The sequence below is a fragment of the Poecilia mexicana genome, unplaced genomic scaffold, assembly GCF_051168715.1.
Source record: "Poecilia mexicana isolate PSO_F unplaced genomic scaffold, ASM5116871v1 scaffold_3, whole genome shotgun sequence".
Lineage (NCBI taxonomy): Eukaryota > Metazoa > Chordata > Actinopteri > Cyprinodontiformes > Poeciliidae > Poecilia > Poecilia mexicana.
The window spans coordinates 24,018,899-24,046,380 of record NW_028263372.1 but is presented as its reverse complement, the minus strand read 5'-3'; the positions used below and the strand labels follow the sequence as shown (position 1 = coordinate 24,046,380).

At 36.6% G+C, this 27,482-nt stretch overlaps 1 protein-coding gene across 2 annotated transcripts in view; it reads left to right on the top strand.

Annotated features, from left to right (window-relative positions):
• Positions 1 to 27,482, top strand: part of csmd1b (CUB and Sushi multiple domains 1b) — a 436,793-nt gene that overhangs the window by 338,329 nt on the left and 70,982 nt on the right. The window contains exons 39-51 of one of the 2 annotated variants that reach the window (XM_088004350.1): positions 1,415 to 1,519; positions 5,891 to 6,009; positions 7,211 to 7,280; positions 7,991 to 8,107; positions 8,692 to 8,901; positions 10,693 to 10,881; positions 12,505 to 12,682; positions 16,561 to 16,706; positions 17,416 to 17,499; positions 21,085 to 21,198; positions 22,662 to 22,778; positions 23,349 to 23,420; positions 25,212 to 25,358. In XM_088004350.1, coding sequence (XP_087860476.1) covers positions 1,415 to 1,519; positions 5,891 to 6,009; positions 7,211 to 7,280; positions 7,991 to 8,107; positions 8,692 to 8,901; positions 10,693 to 10,881; positions 12,505 to 12,682; positions 16,561 to 16,706; positions 17,416 to 17,499; positions 21,085 to 21,198; positions 22,662 to 22,778; positions 23,349 to 23,420; positions 25,212 to 25,358 — 1,668 coding nt within the window. The remainder of the gene's footprint in view (positions 1 to 1,414; positions 1,520 to 5,890; positions 6,010 to 7,210; positions 7,281 to 7,990; positions 8,108 to 8,691; positions 8,902 to 10,692; positions 10,882 to 12,504; positions 12,683 to 16,560; positions 16,707 to 17,415; positions 17,500 to 21,084; positions 21,199 to 22,661; positions 22,779 to 23,348; positions 23,421 to 25,211; positions 25,359 to 27,482) is intronic. The other variant, XM_088004351.1, reaches the window with a different exon arrangement.

Genomic DNA, 27,482 nt, shown 5'->3' with positions numbered 1-27,482 from the left:
ATTCTGTGCAGCTTTTGCAGCTTTTTTTTTTGTGTGTTTCAAATTTAAGCATAGACTGCAGACTGTGCACAAGTTTCATTGACTTTTCCCACATGAATGCTATAATGTCATATTATCACACTATTAGTAGAAATAGAAAAAAATGAGTTTATTCCCCACAATCAAGTGTTTGGAACAAACCAAGTTTATATGTTATCATTTGTAGTAAAGCAGTTTTATCCTGAAAATATTGGTTGGGGCTTTAGTTTTGCAGCTAAAATGTTTTTGTATAACAGCCAGATTTGTCTTTTTTGTCACGTCTGTCTCACACAATGAGACACCATGAATGAAAATGTCACAGTGATGAGCCGAGGATATTATACACTCTCCTGCTGTGCTATGCAAGCACTTTGTCTACACCGATGAAGATTTCCTTATCTTGGGATACTGAATGATCAGAGCTGCTTCATCTGAAATACCTGTCCTGCCCTTTGATAAATTCACCCAATATTTTCTGTATTTGTCACTTGAGGGTGCTCAGAATGTGAACAGAGTTTTACACTTTGATCATCAAATTACACTTTTGAAAGTATTTGTAATTTTCTTCTTTTTTCTTAATAAATGCACAAGTTATGCAAAAAAGGAGCACATCAAAAATAGCACACATTAATTTATAGATAAGATTTCCCTTGATGTTTAAAAATGTGTCGAGTTTCTTTATGCTTACAGCCTCATGAGTCACACATTTAAAAAGGCCAATTTACATGGTCGAATGAGAAACACTGTACAATTATTTCGAAAGGGCAATGTTTTAAATCTGAGGTGACTGTTAACTGTCTATTTTGAGAAAAGCCAGGAAGTTTGTTTGTGCAGCACCTTCACAAATGGGGCAATTCAAGTTATTTACCAGAAAAACAAAAGGAACGAAATACAGAAACAAAGAGAGAAGCATCACATAAAAATATACAATTATGACACAATAAAAGAATAAAAGAAAGGCATACTAGTATTGCAAAATTTAAGCAAATGAAAAAAAATAAAATATGATAGAATAAAAATAATCATTCTAATAATCTTTGGCCTTTTTTGGTCGTTCCTTGTTGAGTTCTCATCCTTGAAACACAAAAAGAATAGGTCTCTCCTTACCTGAGGGATGTTCATACTTCAGCAACAAACTCTGAAATGTATTTAGGCTCGTGACCCTTCACTGCCTTCTAGACTGGATTTTGATACAACATAAACAGCTTGTGCATTTCTATGAAAACTAAGAATCCCTAATTGGATTTTAAGATGATTTTTGAGACAAGCTTTTACTATTGTAAGTTTGACTTCAAAGCAATACTAGCATGCTAAATAACACTGACAGACCTACCGTGTACAATATTGTAATGTTTTTTTTTGTGTTTGTGTGTGTGTCTGTGTATGTGTCGTGTAGGAACAACAGCTCCTGCTCTACTGAACTCAACATCCAATCAGCTACTCCTGCACTTTCAGAGTGACATCAGTGTGGTAGCAGCAGGCTTCCACCTGGAATATAAGAGTAAGCTAATGGAGATGGATTGGCTTCAAAAAGGAAATGCTTGATGATATAAAACTTCAAAGGAACTATAAAATTGTGTTCTATCTAACTAGAAATGCACACAAACACACAATACTGCTGCCAAAGCTCCAACATCAAATAACAAGAGTCAGTGACCTGAACTGGTATTGCCCGAAAGCACACACACATGCTGAGCGCCGGGTTCTAGCGCGCACACACACACACACTCACACACACACGCACACACACACACACACACACACACACACACACACACACACACACACACACAACTCTCACCTGGAGGGACACAAACAAATTCATGTAGGCTCAGACGCAAACACAGACTTCCTTTGCCTGTGTCGGGCATGCACATAAATCCAGTGAATGCGAAGGCACATAGGTACACAACTATGCAGACCAAACAGGTATGGACACGGGCATTACCGTCATGCATTTACACACCTGTCAGGGCATAGCTGTGCTTTTCAGTCCTTTGTACTTGTTTTAGCTTAGAATCACTTCTAGATCAATGAACATGTCCCCTTCTATGAGAATATGTGAGAGTTTTAGTGTGTATGAATGAGCATTTCGTGGTGTTCAGATTTATAGGTGAGTGCACACATTCGCATCAGTGTTTTTGGCATCTCTGTGTGAGTTGACATGCCATTACTAGGAATGAAAACCTGGAAGACTGTGTTTTTATTTTTCCCTATATTTTTGCTTCGCTGTAATTCTGAATGGCATTGTTCCAAGCTTTCTAGCTTAGGTTTTATTACCAGACCCACAATTAGAGCTCAAGGGCTTTAAGTCCTTGAGTTACGGCAGCTCTTCCTGTTTATTGGTTTGAAATAGTTTTTTATCGAGAATAGGGATGATTTTAACCAGCCAGGCTTACCGGCTTGTTGTTGATGATACAGTTAATACTATCTCCAATGTTGGTCAATATCAACAACAGAAAGGCAGATCATTTTAGCAGAAACCGGCAAAAGAACAAGACTCAGGAATGTTGTTCATCTGCCTTAAATTAGTTGCGCGTTTTAGATGAGAGGAAAGGTAAACCCAGTCATCAGCCATAAAACAAAGAAAATGCTAATGACTGAACTTATGATGTATACATATTGGGGAGTACAGATTGTAATAACAGGATGTTACATTCCTCACCTGTAGCAGCATGACTCAAGAGACATGCTAATTTATTCTAGTCCTAAATGTATTGTGGCTTACTGCCCACAACTGACATCCATGGAAACTTTTACATGTCGTAAGGCTGCAAACTTCAGAGCACTTAGCAAAAACTAATGTGATGTCAAAAAGTGTGAAGCTAAATGTCACAAAATAAAATATTAAATAGTGTGATGTGCAATTTTATCCATCTCCTTTTACTCTAATGCCCTTAAATAAAATTGCAATCAATCATTCTCAAAACTAAATGTTAAAAAGAGTTTATCTGTGTGTAATTTATTCTATGTGGCCCTCAGAGGTTTGATAGAAATAATTAGTTAACAAACGGCATCATGAAGATCAAGGAACACACTGGCTAGGTCTTGACGTTTTGAAGTAAGGAGTTATTAAACAACATACCAAACTACATACCCTGACTGAGGTTTAGCTGTTTTACGAAGAAGAAAACATTCAGTGCCTCGATGCCCGAAGCTAGAAGAAACTCACCCGAAGACATGTTTAGCTCTAATTGCATCATAACGTGTTTCAAAAAAGTATTGATTCAGAGGGTTGTACACATGCACACCACACTTTTTCAATGTAAATATTGGGTGTTAATAGGAGAAAGTCAAAGTAAATAAATGTAGGCCTTTACTAGTTAAGATTCCTGGGTCTTTGATTCTTTGCAAACTCTTTAGGTTCTAAAGGAGAGTTGCATGCTCTATTTAAATGTAAATTAATTTGGATCCGAAATGGATGGTAAAAAGTTTTATTTTTGAACAGTCAAGAAGGTCTGCTAACTTTATATATTCATTTTTAAAGTTGTTATGTTACCAACAGAAGTGGGAAGAATCTGAGTGAGTTTTTCTTCTCTAAATAAAAATGCTAGAAAGCGAATAACCTCCTCACTGTTAATGACTCAGAAGAGTTTGTCTGCCTGATGAAAGTATTCAAAACAAAGGAATTCTTCTTGTTATCTCTTAACAAATAAAAGGTAGCTCTTGCTTTCAAATGTAAACTTTCCAGGGTGAGTGAAATAATTGCTGCACACATTTCTTTCAAAATGTCTCACAGTAAACTACTTTAAACCACAGTGCCACCCTCTTGTGACTACATAGCTTGTTGTTCAAAGAGCCAATTGAATCTTTACTCTGGAGCTTCAGCTACAGCAACACGATTATTAGTTTGTGATGGCCAATACCTAGAAAGACAGATTATGAAACAATATAAACACTTCAGTACAGTTTGTTTTAGAAATGTAAAAAATATGTTGCTCATGTTTGAGAAGGAATCACTTTGTGTTCCCATCTGTATTTAAACGAGGCATGTGCAGCTGTTGGGGAAATTTAACTTTAAATCTAAATTTGCCATGGCTATCAGTAATCTTGGGCTAACATATCCACACCCATATCTTATACATATAATTTCCGACTATGGTCGTGTATAGTTGAAAACTAAACTAAGGCAAGCGAAAGGTAGAAGTAGCTACAACTGTTACATTGCAGCAGCTACATACAATATAACTACAATACAGTCATCAGTTGTTTCTTGAAGGCTAGCAGGTGTTACTTTTTCTGAAAATGATGACTTCAACAACCGCAAAATGCAAGTTCGGATATGTTGAAGAGATTCTATACAGAGCTCTTCATCAGCAAATTGAACTTGTTTTTCTCATAAAACTCATTTTCAGAGATTAGTCAACTTTTAGCTGTTTTGAGATGATAGTTCACAGCTAGCGTGCTACATTGTGTTCTTTCTGCGGCGCAGATCGTTTTAGATGTTCTACCATGAGACGTGTGAATGATTCTGGCAGTGATTCTTCATCACATTTTACGCTGATCATCTAAGGATGAGGGGAGATGTCTCTCTTGCTTGTCTGTCCTCTCGTAAGCTAAAATGGAAGTGTGGTAAATCCAGTCAGTTAGCCTTAACTGCTGACGATGTCCAGCAGGAGTCGAGCAGCCCTGGCGGGATGTTTTGTGGTGCTGTCAGTAGTTTACTGGGCATGACCAGCCTCACATAGTCAGGACTTACTGTGTGTTGGCAGAAGAGAGAGAAAGATGGTCAGCCAAATGGAATAGTTTCATTGATCAGTTGTCATGACAGCCCACTGATGCTCTGCCTAATAATACACGACTGTGTTTGTTTGCGTGTGTGTATGCATGTTAAGCCTCACACAGCTTTCCCACTTATAGTCCCTTTTAAAAATTCAAGTCTCCCTCATTCCCCCTTAGCAAGCAGACTCATGTAAAACTCACTCATCCACGCAGACTCACAAATGTCATTCAGAGGTGCTACGGGCCACCTGGATGTGCACGCCTGAATGTTTGTGTGTATGGGCACAGTTGGATCACTTCCTTTTGATGGTAAGAATGTAGATAATGAACCAACATGACCAGTGACACAAGCATTTCACGCACAAGCAGTCCCTCGTCTTTCTCTCCTTCCCTCTCTTGATTCCTTCCTTCTTTCCTTTCCTCCTTCCTCCCTATCTTCCACCCATGTGCTGCCATGGTAACAGCTCTAAGGCAGTCTCCTGCGGATGTTTCCCCCATGCACAAACAAACGCACCCGCACACAAATGTGCAGATGCACTTCTACTGGTCTCAGGGTCTGCAGCAGTCAAACTTATTAGAGATGTGTTTAACCTATTTTGTGCTGGGAATACAAATCCACTGCCAAGTTATTATCTTCTAAAACTTTTCTTTGTTCAAGTACTTATCAAATCTAAAATGTTGTTGTCAATTTATGCTGGTGAATTTGTTCAAAAATAATAAATACAACTTTCTCATGGAATAAACTTGTGTGGTATAATAAATAAATGTTGTATACATATGTAAGCTAGTAAGAAGTGTGCTACAAATAATTAAAGTTTTGAGAAAAGGTCAAATTCATATGAATGGAGAAAAGCGAAATTGAAGAGATTTCCTGCTGTTTTTACACATAATAAATTGTTTATTTGATTTTAAAATGTAGGTTTAAAAACATTTTGGATGGGAAGTTTTAAAATTTTTGTGGAAGTGAGATTTTTCTGCATAAAATTTTAAGAATTAACGATCATATCACATTTACCTTTTTAGGTTAGTGGTTTCTAACCCAGGCGCTTAGCAATGTTCAGGAAAAAAAAACAACTTGCATTAAAATATGTTTTTGGGGGAATAAAAAAAAACTGTTTTGTTTTTTGTTTGTTTTTCTTCTTTGTTGCAGCGGTTGGGCTGACCACTTGTCCTGAACCAATGATCCCAGCAAACGGCATAAAAACAGGAGACAGATACATGGTGAATGAGGTGGTGGCCTTCATTTGTGAACCTGGTTACACACTACAGGTAATAATCACGCAACATACACAGCAACCCTGTGATGTTTATGATATGCATCAGTTATTGTGTTCTTTAAACTACACAGCTTTGTTAAAAGCACATTGTTCTCCACACTGTAATCATGAGTCATGTGTGAAAAGTGGTCAGCAACAATGAACAACTGCATTAAAACAACGCTGGTTCAATGTAAAATGCCCTTCTTTGAAACAAATACATATACATGCTAAAAAACCTGTATAAATATTTTTTTTTTCTTTAAATACAATTTCATGTCTAAAAATTTTAAACGCAGTTTAAAAAGATGCATTTAAAATTATGAGAGAGAAATTTCTTTTAAAGACGTTAATTTGCAACATCTGACTTGACTGGGGGAGATCCATATGTTAATGTACTTAAGGCAACACCTGAAACACCTGCCTTACATAATGTCCAGCCACGATGCTATTCAGGAAGTGCGAAAGACAGACGGTGCTTATAGAGATGGATGTCTTTTCCTATGCTGTTTATGCAGAAACCCAGAACAGCAGTAAAAAAGACAGTGTGAAAACTCTAACTGAAGCTGACCACAGCTTCAGTTAGAAGCTGTGGTCAGCTTCTAAACAAGCTGACCACAGTGCAGTCGGTAGAGTGCTTCTAAACAAGCACTCTACCGACTTTAAATTAAATATAATTCAGCAAAGAAGAAGCCAATAGTCCAAAAACTGAGGTACGTGTGTGGCAGGAAAGAACAATACACTCACATTTTAAAGGATCATCTCAGAACATCAGCCAGGAAAAATAATGCCTGGGCACATGTAGTATGAGTCTTTTGTCTGGATAGTCATTCTAGGAATACCATAAAATGAGTTATAAAATAGCTTTATAACGTTAAGGGCTGTTTCAGGGTGACCATCATAAAAGCCATGATCTCAGTCACTTAGAACAAATTTTGACAGAGCTAAAAAGGTACAAACCTGACTTGGCTACACCAGCTCTGTCAGAAGAAATTGGCCCAAATTTCAGCAAACTATACTGAGAACCCTGGGGAATAATTCTGTCATTATTCTAGCATTGAAAAAAAAAACAACAAAAAACATTGTATCTAAATATCATTTTTCAACTCTATTTATGTTTTCCTAGAGTACAAAATGAATGTATTAATGTTAAAAATACATCTTTCACAGTATTTTCATGTAATGAATCTAAGACACTTGATTATCTTTTTCAGGGTCATTCACACATCTCTTGCATGCCTGGGACTGTGCGTCGGTGGAACTACCCACCACCTCTTTGCATAGGTATTGCCCAGACAAAAACAAACGCATTTTATTGTGGGCTTCATTGTTTTATTAATTATTTCTGTACTGGGAAGGAAATGATGTCCTGCAGGCACAAACGTTACAGAATATTACATGGCAATGTGCTAGAACTGAGAGGTAAATCTAAAACTTTTGTACATCCACACAATAGAAAGAAAAAAAACAACTGCATGATGAATGAATACCCCCTGTGGATCTGCTTAAAAAAAATTGTATTACTCATCTTTCTGAGGTGTATGGATGAAATATTTTTTCATATTCCATTAGTATATTTTTAAAAGTTTACAATAAAGTTTTTGAAACCTAGAAGTTTCTCCACTGATGTGAGTTCAGCCATCAGTCAAATAATGGTGTAAGATGGTGCAAACACCAACAGAATTTGCACTTTGGAAAGTTAGTGTTTCTGACCTTTGTTAAGATCATGTTTGTGTTTAGGATTGAATTATTCAACAGCTTCAGGAGCTCTTTTTAGACAATTCCCGCTAAACTTGTTCACATATCAGGATTCATTTAACAATGTGCTTCAACAGCCCCTACTTTTTTGTTAATTCTAGTTTTACAGCACACATTTTAGTTCTTTGGAAACCTTTTGCAGCTCATTCATGTTCACATTTGTTAAGGATAAAAGCAACAATCCCCAGAGTATATTTCACATTTACAAACAATGTTTTATGTTCGCTCATTGCCAGCACGCTGCGGTGGGGTCCTATCTGAGATGAGTGGTGTCATCCTCAGTCCAGGTTTTCCTGGCAACTACCCTGGCAACCTGGACTGCACCTGGCAAATCACCCTGCCAGCTGGATATGGTGAGTTAGGCTTTATTGAAGGATGAAGGAGCATTTCTCGAAAGAACATGTCATTTTAAGTATATTTGTTGGCTTGTATGGGACACGTAGACTTGCTTTTTTTAGTGCAAATTCTGCCACCGATTTTTCATATGCGAGTTTTGTATCTTTACAATGCCTGTATGCATTGTAAACATGCATACAGGCTACTACAGACACCTTGGTACATGTTTACCCAAATGATTATAAAGGCTTTATCCACATATATAAATACTAAAATTGCAAATGAGAACATTTGTCATTTCAAATGCACCAGTGTCATCATGAAACTGGTGTCCTGATGGACCCATTGACAATATGTAAGTGTTTTGAGGGTGACAGTTAAGGGGCTTAATACAACATATGTATTGATCTTTAAGATATTGGAGACAACTGTGTTTTCTTTAGATCTTTTCAGCATAAGTCACCTGGCTGTGACTTCATGCATAAATATTAGTATTGATTTGTTTGATGTTATCAAGTACTGTGTTGTTAGTGGGTTTTTTAATATATTTTTTTTCTCTTTTGCTGGTTTTGAACATGTACCTTTTATGCTTGTTTACTAGGAGCCCATGTTCAGTTCCAAAACTTCTCCTCGGAGGACAACCACGACTTCCTTGAAGTCCGTGCCGGACCACAACACAGCTCTGCTCTCATTGGTCAATTCACAGGCTCACAGATTCCACCACCATTGATGAGCACTACTCACCTGACAATCATCCACTTCTACAGTGACCACTCAGAGAACAGGCCAGGGTTCAGACTGATCTACCAGGGTAAGTTGCAGTCATTTTTAAGGTATGCTTTGAGAAACGACCTCAGAAATTGACCGAAGGCTTCATCGACGATAGTACAAGACTGAATGCAAAACATGTCTGCTGTTATTGTTGTTCTCATTTGGTGGGAGCTAGTGGGTGACAGTAGTTGCCCAAATTATTAAGGGGAAAAAAAATGGTCTTCTTAAAGGCTTAGAATAAATTAAGAACCCCTAACCTGGCGGCCAAATTACAAAGCCTGGCAACTCAAAGAAATGATTTATGGGATGAAAAAACATATTGCTACGAGGTTTCTCGAGCTTTGATCCCTGGATGAGTCATGCTAAAGACTTTAAAAACCTTGTGGCTTTTCGTTCATCATTAAAAAAGATGGATTGCCAGTAAACCCCTGTGAGAGACTGGCATCATGTCCAGCAGGCTTTACTTGTAGCCCTGAGTGTTTCACTTCAAAGACACGAGAGATGCATTATGGGCCTGTATGCCAGGATAAGTAGAACAAGGCTTACTTACACATAAGCTAATGCACATTTATGTACACATCTTAATTTCTTTCTTCTTCTCTGCAACAGAAAGTCCCCTAATACTGTAACACCTGTCACCCTCCTCCTACTTTTATGTTTGAGGGATGCCAAAATCCTTCCGCACAATGAGTAACACCCAATGACACCTGACAGCAATATTCTTTGGCAGGAGGCTACAGCACACACAGAACCTCGTGATTGCAACCCAAGCAGAGTGTACCTTCATTCCAGTGCCATTCTGCATCACATGCAATCTCAGGTGTTTAAAGCTTAAGAGGTCGTGAAACTGCATATCTGTGTGCACACCTGTGCAACCGGAGCTGGATAAGTGCTCAAGCCAAAAATGTGACTGTAAACATACTGGGAAAATGTACCCATACGCTACCATTTGAACCCAAGTGTGGCACATAAAAGCTTAAGGGAGCTCTAATTCTAGTTATAGGCGTTGGCACTCTGACATTGCACTGCTGATAAGTGCACTTTTCAACACAAAAATGATGAAAGTTGTTCCTGGAGTTAGTTGAAGCCAAAATGTTGGTTGTAATATCCAAACTGTAAGTTCTATTGCTTCCACAAGCATTTCGTCTGGCCTACATACAGTACATCCAAACTTCTGCTTACTGCTTTTCTAAAATGAATTTTGTACTTTTGAGTTTCCAAGTCCTAGCCGTAATAGTTCGGATATCTGCTTTGTGGATATTGTTTTAATGTCACATTGTTCTGAAAATGTTTTCATCCTCTAATATGTCATCAGATCCTTCCCAAGTTTTAGATCCTACTTTTACCAAACATGCTTTCTGTGATTCAGACGACTGCACAGCACTACAGACTGTGTTTAAGATGACCTTGTGTGAGTTGTGCGAGTTCTTTCAAGTGCTTTTTAGGTGCCACTTGTTCCGTCACCCTTTGTGGTAGCAAGGACTTCAATGTCAGTCACCTCCTTTTACTGTGAAAGGCACATTTAATGGAAAGGCTTCACTTGCCATGACACCCAATGCAGAGAAAAATATGCCTTTAATAGACTAGCATCCGCTGGCATTTCCTCTGTGTGCTTTTCAAGTGCTGACATGTTATGCAGATATGTGCACATAAGAGAGAAAAGTTTCCCTCCGCACTTATTGTCTAATATGTATATGTTTACCTCAACTATCTGTTTATTAACCAGTAGCATATATTTCTGTTCTGATGACCAAAGCCAAGAATAATGTGAAGTCAATTGCTACTATTTCTGTGGTAACTTTACTTTCTATGTTCTTTTTTTTATCTTTAGCTTATCAGCTTCAGAACTGCCAGGATCCTTCTCCTTTCCCAAATGGTGACATTATCAAAAGTGACTACAGTGCTGGACAATCCATAACCTTTCAGTGCTACTCTGGTTATGTTCTGATTGGACACAAGGTGCTAACGTGCCTCCATGGGACAAATCGGAAATGGAATCACCCCTTCCCACGTTGTGAGGGTAAGAAAAACTGGATTAAATCAAACTCTAAGTGAGAATTAAACTCCAGGTGTCCACCACATTCATCTTTGAGGAAACTATAACTCATTCAATATGTTCTTTGCAACATTTCAACGTGAACATGTCTTTATTGCCAAAGTTGCTACAACAATGTAATTTCAGAAGTTCCTTTCACTTTAGACCACTGTGTGGTCAGTTTTGTAGGGGCTTGGTTTATTTTTTGGGTAGTCGTCTTTGTTCACATGTCTGGAATCTCATCCAGACTCTGGTCCAGACCAAACAAGAAACCCCTGGTCTACCTGAAACGTGGGGTCTTAAAATAGCTCAACATCTCGCTTGTGGCAAGATGTTTTAACGTTTAATAAAGACGGAGTATTTTCAAACCAAATACTGATAAAATTTTTCCTTATGGTAGAAATTTACATTTCAGATAGAAGGAGATTCTTCCTATCCAAACTGAACATTACAACCATCTCAAATACTTTTACTCAGACAAATTTCATTACATGTTTCTTCCTCAGTGACTTAGGCTGTTCTGATGAAATAACTGTCTCCTGCGCCTTCATGCACAGCCGCTTCCAAGGAGGGCATGTGGAACAAATTGAAGGGATCCTCAAAGTTTTCCTGCACTATTTGACAGTGTTCTCAGTCTGAGTCAGCAGTTCCCATATGAAAGCATTCGCAAATTTTAGGGTGCTTTCTGTTTGTAAATTGCTAAAAGGTTTTCCAGAACATCCCTTTCTTCCATGTCTAAGTTCTGGCTTCCTCAGCCACTGAAGCTACTGTGTGTCTGGCCACATTGTACCTTTCTGTTGCTTCAGGAATGCCAGTTCATCCCAATTAAGCCCTAAAGGCATTTATGATAATATGTTAAAATGGTTTGCCATACTTCCTGGGCAGTGTCTTGGAAATAGCCCATGAGTATTTTAACTGAACCAAACCAAACAGATATGGGAATTTTCTCTGCATTCATTGCTCAGTCAATGAACTATCCTGTTGTGAAATCCTGATGGCTGTCAGGCTTTGAATGTCTTACTTGTGAAGGTCTCATTGAATCCGACTTAAGCAAAGTGGAGGATAATGGTACAACTAAGCCCAAACCTATTTATACCTCTGGCAGATTTAGGTTTAAACTATTTTTTATTTTACCAATAAGTTTCTTCAGACTGGAAATAATCACAACGTTTTGGAGTGGCTCAGTTACAGCCCTGTCTAAAATCTGCTGTAGGGAGCAGAAGATGATGCTGAGGTGCAGAAGGCCTTGCAACCCGAATTATTTTGACCTAATTGCTAAAGATAAGTCATCAAAGTACTAGTGGAAACATTCCAATTAACATTCTTTCATTGATTAAGAAGGGTGTAATTATATATATTTTTTATTTCTAATTTGTATGGAGCTAAATAGAGTTTAACTTTGATGGTTTAATTTCATAAATTAACCTTTGAATTTTCCCTGTTTTGTTCTGGAGTCACTACGGAAAATGGTTGCTTATGCCTCAATCACAAAGAACGATTTCAAGATTAATCATATGCCTCACCGTCTGCAGTTTAACAGTAACTCCTGTCTTTTTGTTCTTTTTCCAACTTTTCAAACTGACAGTCTCATAATTCTGCTTCTTACAGCTCCTTGCGGATATAATGTGACAGCTGAGAATGGGACCATCTATTCACCTCAGTACCCCAACGAATACCCCAACTCCCAAGACTGCAGCTGGCTCATCAGCGTTCCCCATGGCCACGGGGTTTACATCAACTTTACTTTGCTGCAGACAGAGCCAGTCACAGATTATATTGCTGTCTGGTAAGTCTTGGGGAAATTCACACTCATTCATAGTGTTCACGACAGAAAAGGGTGGATGTATTGGATTCATCGTACAGTTTTTGCATCACTGACAGTTCTGTTTAGGATGTATTCACCCATTCCCTGTTCAGCTGTAATGGACATGCCGCCCGATAGAATCTAAATTTTTTTAAATTCGTGGGATGGGCTTGGTGTTTTCTAACCCCACAGGATGTCTAATTCTGGTTTTCTTTAATATCTTTCATCATACGTTATTGGAGAGGCTGTCTTGGTTTTACAAAGCTATGCACCAGAATTGCTTTTAAGTCTCAAACAATTGTAAAATGATATGCTGTTTAAATTGATATAATGCATGTTTGTAGCAGAGGTTATATGTCTTTAAACCTAATACATAGACACATGTACACCCTGCAATCAGTATATAACCTCTACTGCTATAAAGATGGGATTCAGTGTGGAGGTAAGAGTGCAATACAAGGACTGTGAGAGTAATGCATTTACAATGGGAACACTGACCAATTCAATCTAAGTCAGCACTATGCCCAGATGTAGGCCCACAGAGGATTAGGGAACTCTGGAAGTAATGATGAGAGTCAGTGGGGTTTGGGAAATGTAATGAATGGAGTGGCAGATCTGGATTCACAAATCGAACAGGACTCAACTGGATCTGACAAGATTGCAGAGCGGCTAGGCTGTGCATCATGCATCCTATCAAAAATCAAGATGAGCAACAGATTTATCAGAAAGGAAATTAGGATTGAGCAGGTGTTGCAAGTTTGCTTTTAGATGGGTGACTTGGTACTTGGCTTTTTATTTTCAGGTTCAAGCAATGCGCTCTGGGGAGTAAGTAGCTGCAGGCGAAGGGGGAAGCAATGAATTCACACTTTGTGGCTTCTGGTTTTTCAATCTGGCCAGCTCATAGAGCCTTGCATTTAGCCATGGAGAGGCTCTGCACTGAGTTATTTTGCTGCTGCAAATTGATTTTTATGATTGATGTGTTTTTTGGTACATTTCATTTGGAACTAAATTACGAAATTGCATCCATATGTGGACGCCACCAAAAGAGCTCGGTAATGTGGGATGAGTACACACATGATGGCTCAGTCCTGCTGTATTTCATGAATATATTTGGAAGCTACTGGGGGCTGACACTTGAGAGAGGAGAGCTTTTCGCAGACCCAGTGGAATACCATCACCATCTACCTTCCAAGGTTTTAGACAGATTTAGAGGTCCTGGCGCAAAGGCTCACTGCATTTGCAATTATTTTTATGTAAACAGAATCAGCTGGCAAAGATACCTAATATTACAATCAGTTACCTACTGCTTTTATTTTCAATTTGAGTAATTGATCTTGACAAACATAAATGTGCTTTTCATGTGGAAGGTTGGCACGCAGAAGACTTGTATCCAATTTCGATTTAGATGATATGCACAGCCAGAATATTTTCTAATAAACATAGCTTCTGTTATGGGGATTGGTTTCATTAAAAGCATCATAAAAGCAGAGAAGTAAAACACATCTAACTCGGATATTGAGATTTGGAATGGTGCTGTGTCATGATTTGATAGTTTTTGGAAAGCTTTCTGATTACGGGTACTTAAAGATACAGACACTGAAAGTTTGGCAGGAAAGTATGGAATATATGAGCATTTTCATTTTAAATCTTTTAATTATTTTATATCAAAATATATTAGGGATGGTCCAAAAACGGTGTGTTAGAATTTTAAAAACATAAGTTTAAATGATTATTTTCTGAAATAAACCGGCTCAGTGGGTTACATAAAATGAAATCTGCTTATGCATTCAAAGATTTTCATTATGATTTTAACTAAACACATTCTTTCAACAAATTTAGTGAAACCGCCAAGCTTAAACTTTCATTATTCTTTCTCCATAGTGGATTTAATTTGGCTGTGCTTTATTACATCATGTTAACACAACACAGATGTGTGTCTGCCTTGTTTTCTCTGGGGTGTTATGTGACAGCGTATGCATCCGGATGTGAGGAGCTGCTAACTCTCCCTGTGGTCTTTAACCAGTTGCATTTGGACTTTTGCCTAATATCAGTGAAACAGCACAGTAGGCAGCAGGATCACAGTATAAAGAAAAAAAAACAACAGTCAAAGGTCAAGGATTGTCCATAAGTATATGGACAATATACATATGTTTTTTTTTGTTTGTTTTTTATCCATGGTGTATTACTCAAAGCATTCTGCAGGCATACAATGATTACATAATTATACTATAATAAAGCCCTCTGTAGCATAAAAAAGAAAAAAAAAAAAACAGGCAGACAAAACAATGACGTTCTCAAAATCTCTATAAAATTATAATGTGACATTTTCCTGTTATCATTGTAGTTCAGATTTGGATTTGCAAAATTATATAAACCTTAATGATGGATGCTTTAAGCTTTAAGATTCCACTATATTCTCTGCAAAACAAAGATTAAATCTTTGTTTTATGCTGCATCTTGATAACCCTTATATATATGTGTGTGTGTGTGTGTGTGTGTGTGTGTGTGTGTGTGTGTGTGTGTGTGTGTGTGTGTGTGTGTGTTTATATATTTTTTCTTTGATTTATAAGAATAAATTCAGTTTGTTTAGTTATGTAGGTGCAAAATAAAACCACAGAATGTTGACTTTACTTTCCTTTAAAGCAACTAAGTAGCAGAATTTTATAATGTTAAATGAGCTCCAACACCTTCAGAAGTCTGAATTATTGAGGAGGCAAGAGATCCCAGGCCCTCCTCTTGAATTAAAATTTTAAAACCCTTGTTTAATCCAATGGCATGTTCATTAAAGGCTAAAACTGGTCATTTAGAAACCATAGGAAATGTAACCTTTCAGCAACATTCAATATTTAATGAGTGAAGTAAAGCCTTTAATCTGTGCGCTTTGTTCAATAAATTTGTTTGAAATTGGTTTAAAGGATTGATGAAAAAATACGGGAAGTGCTGAAAGATTCTTCCTTTCTTCTTTGTTAACAAGCGTGCGGATTTTTCAAAGTTTTGTTTTACTAACGCTGACTGTTTTGTTTATCTCTAATGCTCTAATTAAATCCGTCAAACAATGAAGCATATAACAAGAAGTTCGCACTGATCCCTCTTCTTTGCCCTTAATCTCCAGGCAAACATTAACATAACTTGTATTTTGTTTTGTTCTTTGAATTCTATACTTGTCAGGAGCAATTCATGTCAGAAGCAAAGTTTTTAAATACGCTACAGATAAGGTTGGTATATAGAATAACACTGAGATAACTTAAGAAACATAGGGATTTAATAACACTACTGAGAAAACTCAATATCTTTAAATTTTGAAAAGATAATTAGATGAAACCAGGTTAGAGCGAGACTTTAAATGTAACTTGTTTGCAGATGCTACACTTCCTCGACGTTTTCAGGTACACTGAAACAACTAAACTGTTTGCTATTAGCAGGAGCTAAAACCATTAGCAGGAGCTAATGCAGAATCAAAACAATTTGGAAGATAATTAATGGATGCTTAAAGTGACAATGAATCATCCTTAAGTCTTTGTAACACACCCTTCTAATATATTTGAGAAAATATTTTGATCCCGATGCTTACCGTAAACAGCTTGAGTTAGAAACAAGAGCTCTTTGCAGCACATCCTCATCTTCTGGGTTGGCGTTTCCAAGCAGCAGCTGCAGAAGCACCAGTCTTTCTGGCCGACTCTCTCCCCTTCAACCATTGGGTCCTCCTCATTTTCTTTTCCTCTTGTCATTTCTTCATTGCCTTCAATTTCAAGTCCTGATTACCTATCGACATTTACAATTCATTTAATTCATTTTAACGTTTCAGATTTGTTCTCTCCCAGTTTGAGTGTAATCAGTTTTTCATCCGTCTCGTTTTTAAGGGATGGGCCTGATACATCTAGTCCCCAGCTGGGAGTCTTCAGTGGTAACACAGCATTAGAGTCGGCCTACAGTTCCAGCTCGAAGGTCCTGGTTCGCTTTCATTCTGACTTCTCTACTGGAGGATTCTTTATCCTTAACTTCCATGGTAACTCAATTCTCCTACATTTTTTTATACGTATTAAGTTTTATTTTCATGTTTCTGTCTATCTGCCTGCCTGTCTGCCAAAGCTGTCTACTCAACTGTCAAAGCATTGAACTTGATAAAGCCAGATTTATTGGTTTTCGTTATAGTCCCTGTAGAATTTATCTGTTGTTGCTGTTTAAAAATCACCATTTTAAATCATGTTATTTTAGAGGCACAGATTCAGTCAAATTTTCTGCTCCAAGCTTTGAGGAAGGCCATAAACTATCTTGATCGGTTTTCAATTGAGATTATGTTCTGCTTCAACACCATCTGTTGTTATGTTGGGCAGATTATTTTAAATATTTATTTAAACACTTTATTCGGACTACGTGAGCAGTAAGTTATGTTATTATTAATATGTTGATAAATTGTTTTACATATATCCCCTAAATAATAATTTTGTCACTGTATGCTGTGATAAACCTAACCTTAAACTAAATATTGAACGAGATCAACTGTCTATAAGAACAGTGCTGCTTTGGGATCTTTGTGGTGTCTATGACGACAGCATTAGGAAAATAAAAACACATGAATAAAAATAATAATCTTTTGCAGGGAATACACAAAATTTCCCACACTTTATCAAAGAAACATATGCACAATAATGTTGCACATTTTGTTGCTCTGTAATCTGGGCATAAGGTTTTTTTCTACCTATTTCCCCCCCCAGCTTATCGTCTGAAGAAATGCCCACCTCCTCCTATTGTGGACAATGCAGAGATGATCTACGAAGACGAGGACTTTCACATAGGTAGTAGTCCTTAAAGGTGTTTCTTTTGTATTCAGGATTTACAAGAAAAACTTGTTTTGCTCTTATTTGACCTGATCATGTAAAAGATTAGATTAGAATTCTTAAGAATTGTAAATTAAATTGTGCTGGTCACTTTTCAGATTAAATCACTTTTATCAGCTTTATTTGATCTGGTGCACAACGAGATAACGACCAAATATTGTACACAATCGGGCTTGTTGTGACTCATTTTCTGCAGACTTGTTATAAAAAATAATCATGGTACTTGACAATTGTTTTCTTACTTTTATTTTTTATTTTTTAACTATTCCACATTTAATCCAAAGTGTCCATCTGGCTCTGTGGCTTCTCAGTTTGAGAAGATGCAGAGGCATTCCTCATTTAGACTGGCATATTTAGAAGAATGAAACTCACCGTCGTCTTAGATTTTTCTTTATTTTTACCCTCAGAGGAGGAAATGCAGTTATTTTGTAATACACACCAGACCACTATTTTTCTTACCTAATTATTTAGAGAGCTTTGATCAGAATCATCACCACGAAGGAGACCAAGTGTTGCACCAAATAGTCTGAAGATACAATTTGGTGTAATCCACAAGTCAAGTTTTGCTAAATTAGCTCCTCAGTAAACATGAAGGTGGTTAAACTGCATTGGAGTAAGAATCTGTTTGAAAGGACCACACAGCATTTTGTAACCTGCATCTAAGCCTTGCTGGTACAACAAGCGTGAATGCTCGCTCAGCTGATGAAAATATATTTAATTCATGCTAAGAAGCTGAAAACCATTAATAATGTTTTTTTTTTCTGCTAAAGAACAAGATTCCTATCAGTGATCTGCCAGTTCACTTTGAACCAAGCTGAATTTATTCATGTTGAGAGTTAATTACAGTACTAACATGAACTAGTAACTCCCTCATTTTTAACAAATACAGCTCAAAATATTGTTTAGATAATAATAACATCATTTGCCAATTAGCGTTTGTCAGCTCTGTTTAATTCTCTGCTGTTCTCCTGGCCTACATAAAATGTATTTACATTCCCAATGACCAATGAAATGTTTTTATTTCGTTGTGAGAACCCAACATGGGTTTAAAATGTTGAACAGTAATCAATTACTTTGATTTAAGGCAAAGTGAAAGGCCCATTGTGAACAGTTTTGGATTTATTAAACTTAACGAAACATTTGCACATAACCTTAGGAAGTTGAACTCTATCAGCCTTCTGATTAAAAGACAAATCTGCCTGCTGAGCTACTGGCTTTCTGTGTCTGAATTGCTCTTTCCATGACCCGACGCCCTACGGTGAGTTTAGCCTAACATGCCGCCTGGACACAACCTCCCAACCTGCTGGACATTTACTTCAGGAGGCTAAGTCTTAAAGCTCTGAGCATTAAAAAAAGACATTTGACAGCCCAGCAATCGACTGTTGAGACGGCTGAGGTCAGGTCAACACCCCAACGGTCACATTTCGAAAACTAAAAGACTGAAAAGTTTTTTTGTTTTTTTTTCCAGCAGTTCCCCTGTTTTTTCAGTTTTATTTCACTCTCACACGAACATCACATAAATTTAAGACATAATATTGCTTTGAGAAGCTCAGACAGTCTCTGAACCAGGGATTTGCTTAATGCAACATCTTTAGTTGTACAAAATCTAAATGAATTCTAGATTTTGTATGAGTGGAGTTGATCTAGAAATTGACTGAAGATGAACTAAAACTGGAATATGAACATTTTTTTAGAAGTGTCTTTGTGAACCTGCTGGTTTATTATTTGTATTATTAAATTGAGTATAATTTCAGATTTGTGTAATTTTTGTTCAGGTTGACGTAAAAACTGAGCTGTTACAGAATTTTTTTTTTTTTTAAGATACAGGAAAGTAATTGTTAAGGATGCACAGATATGAAAATTAGAACCTGTATTGATCTCCACTATTAATACTGCTGTTACCATTTTATTTTGTCCAGTTTTTTATTCAATTACTCGATTAATCGTCAAAATAATCAGTAGGTTATTTGATTAATAAAATATTGGTTCTGCACCCCTGGTAGTGGAGACATGGTAAACTATAAGTGCTACCTTCTCATACAGTAGTGCTAAGATGGTTTTCACTTACAGTATAAGAAAGAATATATAGTTATATGTATTTTAAGTGAGCGAGAAAGGGGGAGAGAGAGAAATTCAATATTGTCTGTGTTGCCGGATGAAATCAAATTCAATCAAAGTAGGAATTCAATTCCAGCTGCATATAGGGCTACTTCAGAATGGCTCTTGGTAACTATATCCACAACTAATAGAAACAAGTGAGGTTTTTAAATATAGTAGATGTAATAAGATGAGGTTTGAACAGTTAGCTGTTTTTATGGAATTTCTCCATAGAATTTCTCAAAGCGATTTATACAAGATTTATAGAAGAATGTACTTGTTTCTTCTTCTTTAGGCTCTTTCAACAGACTGCAAATTATTCATTCTATTTTAGTGCTACAGATTTTTCCCATACTATGGAAATGAGTCACTTGGCTCCAACAAGACTTTGGCTTTTTCTTCTATCTTATTCTAAAATGTGAAAGTAACATTCATACTAAAGTACATTTTTAAAGTTGGATATGTTGAAAAGCTTGACATGTAATCTTTCTTCCACTTTCAGTATCTCCTGAGGCATCAGAGTCAGTTTGCATTTGTGTCCAGGATCTCACATTTTAACATGATGGAGAATTGCATGTTCCCAGTTTGTCTTGGGCCTACAGTTACACAAATAGTTATTTTCAAACCTCCACTTTGGGCTGAAGGAGGAACAGAACAGGAAAGCATTAAGTCAGTAGTTGCCATGTTGGGGACATGCTCTGGACCGAGAAACAGGGAAGTTGTGCAAAACTTTAGATGAGATGATGGTTTATGCACGTCAAACAGCGCTAAGCAGGCACAAGGTTTTTTTTCTTTGATGTTCTAAAGGTATAAATCTTTAAGTAAGCTCAGGGCTAAACTGAGTGTTAGTGTTTGTTTAGTTCAAAGAAAGTTTTAAGCTTTGTGTCTGTCTGCCTTGTGGTCTGAGTCTCGTCAAAAAGGTTTGAAATATATATAGAATTGAATATGCTGGAAGGCTTTTGAGAATTCAAACCTGTCGAGCTGACCTCTTGAAGTTAAAAGGCATCATCAATGAGAAGGAAAATAAGAAAGAAGAATTGATCAATTTGAAATTTTAAACATAATTTGAAGAGATGCAAAAATGTCACTTTTGTCATTGAGCAAAATAAAATCTAAAAATGTTTCCAGGAACCTACAAAAGCCGTTTTAAAACTTTGTCTTAGTATATGTGGAAATGTAGATCTGTGTGTAGAAATTATAGTCTCAAATCCTTCCATGCTTGAGCATGGAATAAATAAATTCTTCTTCTGTTTTTATTCCGGGTATTTATTTATTTATTGCTTTTCTGAATGGTTTATTTAAAATATCTTTTTATTGTTTCCTGTTTCACTAATAAAAAAATCTGAAAATCAGCAATAAATGCAAAGGTAATATACAATACATAATTATTGTTGAAATAATGTAATGTATTTTGGTGACCTAAAGAGTCTTTTATTCCAATTTTTTTAGGTGATATTGTGAAGTATCGCTGCTTACCTGGCTACACACTGATTGGAAGAGCAGAGCTTATGTGTAAGCTTAATTCCCACTTGCTTTTTGAAGATCCAGCCCCAAAATGTCAAGGTAAAGCACAATATATATAGAACTCTGCTTTAATATGTTGGAAATGAAGTGTATTTGACACTTGATTTAATTGTCAGGTAGAAAAAGATCAGGGTTCCTGGAAGAGTTTCAGTGCAATTTTATTAATAAAGTAACTAACATATTAAGATCAAATTTTGATTGAAATCTGTATTATTTTATAATGGAAGCATCTATGTGTGCTTATTTTTGTGCCTATAAAATTAATTATTGCAATGGCTATCTGAAATCCCTATGGGATAAATATTAGCTACTTTGTGCTAGTTTTTATTTATTTATTTATTTATTTATTCATTTATTTTTGCCTAATAAAGAAACACTGAACAGGTTAATTCAAAACTTAAGTAGTTAAATGTGAAAAAGGTTGTAGCATGTTGGATTTTAAACTTATATCAAAGCTTTAGAAGATAAATTTGTTATCCAATCAAGTCTGGGAAGCGTAGTGGAGTGAGGGCTGAGATTAATACTGAGATTTCTAAGTGACTGAAATGAGCATTGAGCTGCATGTTGAAAAGGTACAGACCCCCCTGTTAAAGTAATAGAAAATAGTTTTCTATTGTAAAACAAAGGGGATAAAAACAACTCTCTAATGAGAAGACGTGAGAAGCAAAAACGAAGTTCTCCTCTAAAACATAAAGTTGCAAAGTTTGAGTAAAGTTTGTTCTTATGTCCTTTTGCTGATCTTGTAAATGCTTAAGGCTATTGACAAGAAATAGTCAGTGGTTTTTAAGTTGTTGTTTTTTTTTTGTTGCTAGAATTCAAATATATTATGAAACTTCTGTAATTGGCTAAATTTTAATCCTAGAGAAGTTGTTTTCTGAACCTAACAAAGTACATTTTAAAGATAAGCATACCCAGTTAAAACATGTTTTAGGTGTTTGGATTCAGGTGTTGACAGATGTACTATCGCTGCTCAAGTATATCTTGTATATGCATATGTTGTTTGTCTTCTCGGTTCTCTTTATTTTTCTCTCTTTCTGCAAGTGTAGAGGTAGACTCAGGGTGTTTTCTTGTAATCTCTTTATCCTTCCATCCCTTTGTTGTTATCTCCTTTCCCTTTATACTTTTTGCCTTACCTCTGCGTTTTTTTCTCTCTTTTTCTCATTTTTTCAATTTCCATGTCCATTTTATATGAAATATACCTATATATATATATATATATATATATATATATATATATCAAGTGAAGCATTATAGCAAATGCTGTAATGCTCCTCTTTTGAAAGCAAATCTCCATGACCTTTGAGTACCATACTGCCAAACAGAACCCACTTAAAAACAAAACAATCTTGTATTTGTGAGTGCATGATAGTTATTTTTGTGTGTGTTTGATTGTGTCCTTTCTGCACTTTTTCTGCCTTTTCTTTTGGCATTCCACAGCTCACAACCCCACCCCCTCCTTTAGTGGTTTCTTACCTGACTTGTTTTATTTTTAATCTCTCCAGCTCAGTGCCCAGCAAATGAGGAGAGGTTTTCATCATCAGGAGTCATACTAAGTCCTGGGTTTCCTGGCAACTACCCCAACAGCCAGACTTGCTCCTGGCTCCTTCGTATGATTCCAGGTAACGGATTTGATGGCATTCTGTTTTCTGAATACGATTGCGTAGTTAGTGTAATAAGGGATTATGCTACTGTAACATCTCTACCTTTTTTTCCCTGTCTGGCTAATGCTAGCTTGTAGGTGAACAGCAGCTAAAAGTAAATTGCCAGTATCATCTGTTATTACTCTTGTCCTGCACTGTAGAAGTGCTACAGTCAATAACATTTTTGGTTTCATTCCCACCCATGAAAAATGAGGATGTTTTCTACAGCTCAAGTACAATAATTGATAAACTGTCACGTCGTTCAGACACCACAAGGGGCATCCCTGACAAACCCCAGCTCCACTGCCAAGGCACAGATATGAATAAGGTCCTTAGTGGTTTGTGTAAAAATAGCATAGAAATAGACTCGAATCCCAGATAAGGCTTACATGGGTCTGTTGTTGGTAAAAATGTTCTTTTTTGTCAAGGGATGAATATAAAGTGTGTAACGTGTGAATTAGCTTTGTTTGAATAAACAGTGCACAAACAATGTTAAATTGCTATACACGTCTTTTTCATGCAGTCTAATACATTTGTCTTGTTTCCCAGGTTACACCATAAATATCTATGTAGAGATGTTCCACAGTGAGAAGCAATTTGATGAACTGGAGATTTTTGATGGTAAGCAAATGTCTCATCACTATTTGTTGCACATGGCAACATTAATATACATAAAAAATACCCATTGGCAGTAAGCTTTAATTCATTTTTATCCATGAATGAAGACATATGATTAGATACACAGCTCTTCATTTCCTCTTATTGTGTTCTGATCTAACATGAGCTTTTCTAATTGATCTGCTATTGCTAAAATAAACAAAGTGCCCTCAGATGTTGATGAGTAAACACAAGCTAAACATGACACCTAATACATGAATATGCAGCAGTTCTTAGCAGCTTGGTGATATTCCCATACAGCACAGTTGAAACATGCATACACTGTATGGACATAAACCTCTTTTCCTAACAGTCTGATATTAAATCACATAAACTTTCTGATTTTGGGCCAGTCTGAATGATTTATAACATTGTTTAGTAACAAAAGTTTTCCCAATGGCAAAGTTTCATATCTATATATTTTTTTTAACTGATAACATTACCTTTTACTGTATGAGCTGAAGCAAATGTGTTGGCTGGGCTTCCACCAGCTTCTCACAATAGTCATGTTTGCAGGTTTCTATGCTAGCAGACTTTTTTTCAGCCAAGCCGTCACATTTTGTACGGGACAGAGATTCCTCCTTCCAAGCACTGATTTTGCTGTTCTTAAGCTACCCTGTGACTAAATTGGCGACATGCATTGGGTTATTACCCATTCTGAAGACCCATTTGCAGGTTTTCTAAGCGGTTTAGACGTCATAAAGTTTTAAGTGCCTGTCTGATGTCTTGATTCCCACATAATGTTCTTTCGTCATGCACGTCTGCGACCTTTAGCGCAGAGCTGTGCAAGTGTTGTGCCTTGTATCTGTAAAGAGACCATGACAAAAAATGTGTAACTTGTGTATTTATTTTTTGGAAATATGCACTGTATTTTTTACAAACACAAGGATTCTTATCTATGAATGGGCAAAGATAAAATTCTCAGACATTCTGCAAAATTTGTTCACAAATGCACATTTTGATTTACAAGCATGAAATGCGCATACCCTGGAGTTTGCACATGCATACATCTCTATCTACACATGCACAAAGCAGAAATTTTCTGCCATTTTCTTTTTCACGAGGTTAAAGACATTGTCAGATTATAAGCATGAAATATATATAACTGTAGTCTGTGCCCATAGACCATCCCTACTTACAACAAAATACTTACAACTACTTATATTGACACTATTGAACTTCACAGTAGTATAATTGTGCTACTGTGCAGTATCCGCCTCTTTTTTTTTTTTTTTTTTAACGTAATGATTGTATTTGCGGTTACACTAGCCTGGTGAAAACCAGACCCTCTGTTCTACACTTCGCTTCATACAGAGGGTCTGGACTCTCGGCTATTACTTGGTTGAGTAGCGAAGTTTTAAATTGTACCCAGTTGCAAGTGATGTGCCAGTTTGACTATGAGGCTTACTGAAGCTTACCTGAGGTGTAAACAACTGATCCTCCACTGCGAAGAGGTGCTGAACGAGGTGACCATTAATGTTTGTATTAGGAAGTGTGGCCAACACGGACTCAACAGTGGATGTTCACCTCATCCGCTGCAATTGCTAAAACTACAGGAAGACCACAGTTCTAAAACGGTGTCAAAAATCAATGCCAAAAGCATTTAAAGACTGAGTCTAAACACAATCTCCCAATGGCAATGCTGCACAGTGGCAGACACAATACAAAAAGTTGCAATTTCTCTATATTGTGGATATCCATCAAGATAACAAGGAATTTTGTTCTAAAGCCCTGTATATGTGTGCTTCTTACTAGGATCATCAGGACAAAGCCCTTTGCTTGTTGCTCTGAGCGGTAACCATTCATCTCAGCTGAACTTCACGTCTAAAACAAACCAGCTCTATCTACGATGGTCCACTGACCACGCGACTAACAAGAGGGGATTCAAGATACGATATTCGGGTACAGCCAGCATCTTTATATTTTCTTTCAGACATCAGCAGATAATCAGATGTGAAAGATTTCACGTTTCTTTGTCCCGCTTTGTTCAGTACTGCATTTGGAGCTTTTGTACAGGTTTTTTCAAAGAAAGAAAGAAAGGAAAAAAAAAACACTATCTTGTTAGTTTCATTCATTGTGAGGTGTGGATGATTGATTTAATGACTTGATTAAAACGAAGTGTTACTTTGCATTACCATATGTCACAATAGTCTCAGTTTTCAAGGTGATAGTTCATATCCCATCTGGATGATTGACAACTACCTGCTCTGCCCTATCTCTGCTTCCTCAGAATCTAGGAACATTTATGCACTCCACATAGTTCAAAAGATTGCTAATTTCTCAGACTAGCATTAATAATGATCTCCTAATGCCTTTCTTCTCATGAGAATAATGTGTTAATGGTAGAGTGAGCAATGATCATTTAGAAAGCATTCTTTTGAATGCATTAGGCTGCTTACATATGAAAAGGGAGTTAATAGCTTTGATTTATTAATGCGTGTTAGATTATGAGTGGCATCTTAAATTTGTACACTGTTTTTTTTTTAAGGTTGCCAATAGTCTTAATTATAAAATGTAATTTACGGTTACACAGAACTTAAAAATAATGGAGGAAATAAAGTTGATGGATTTTTAATCTATAGTTGGAATTGGTCAGCAGTCTTGAGCTCTGTTCCCCACAGAGCTGTAATGGGCTGATAGCAGCGACACAGAACAGGGATTTATGGTTGAGATATTCCACTTCATATACATTATTAATACCCTGGTGTGCTGAGGTAAACAAATCAAAGTATATAATGCAAATACATGCTAATCACTTTTGGCTTCCTGCTTGGTAGGTTGAACTGATCAGAATGACGTTTAATACTAGCCGCTTTATTTTCATCATATTTACATGCTTTGACTTGGCTTCTGCTGCTAAATGGTGTTATTGTTAATGTTCTTGAATGTTCATGTCTGCATCCAGTGATCCTCCTGAAACACAGCAGTGGAGTCGTCAGTGTTTACGTTTTATTGATCTTTATTAGAGTTATTATTTGCTTTGTTTTTTTGTTTTTTGTTTCTGTCTTGTTATTGTTTTACAGACTCCATTTCATTCGTAGAGCTTTTTGGGCAACCTGTGAATAAATCTGGCAGTGTATAAATACTTAAATTATTTGGAGAACAAGAGAAAAATGGCTTGAAGTTGTCTTTTGTGTTCTTTTTGTCATTTGTGATTTATCCTGCCTTATATGGTTAGACAGTTTCTATTTAAATAAATTCCTGAATTCTACAGACAGTGAGTGATCAAAGTTAATTGAATTAGGGAGACTTGGGAACCTTCTTACTTTATTAAATAAAAGCCCTATTTGAAAACATATTGCATTCATTTCCTGTAACATTAAAATTAGTTTGGTGGGAAATTGTGTCAAAAACAAACTGAAAAAACAAATCTGCAAGAGGATAAAATATTTTTTCATAGTACTAAATCCTTTCATATTGTTGTCAAAAATTATTATTTTTTTATTGTACTGAAGTCCATAAAACTAATTATTCTTCTTACAAGTACTGTCAACAATTTTCTTTTTTCCATGGGAAAATATACCTGACTACCAAACGTTTTTAGGTAATATGTGTCAAATAGACACATAGATGGTAGAACCAAGATGTCTGATATTTTAAGCCCTATACCATTAGCTGGATGAAATAGTGCAATAGTAGTGTAATAATGTTTAAAAAGAAAAAAGCAGGTAAAGAGGGTTAGACATATGTTAGACACTCAGTTGGGATGACAAGTTTGTAGAAATGGTGGGGTGTTATTTCGCTGTAATGGGCAGCTCATTTCAGGAAATATATCTGAGAGAAACGCTGACCCCATTAGGTAAACAAGAGACAAAAGTGGGCTATCATAATTCATCCAACCGTTCTGTACTCAATCAACTTTGCATTTTCTTTGTTCTGAGAACAAACCTATTATATTACTCAAAAATAATGGCTCTATTATACGGTCTGTCACAGGTTTTTAAGTTCTTGTAAGTTGACTCAAGTCACTGTAATGCTTGCACAGGCAGAGATGATTTATCGTGTTTTTTTTTTTTTTTTTTCTCA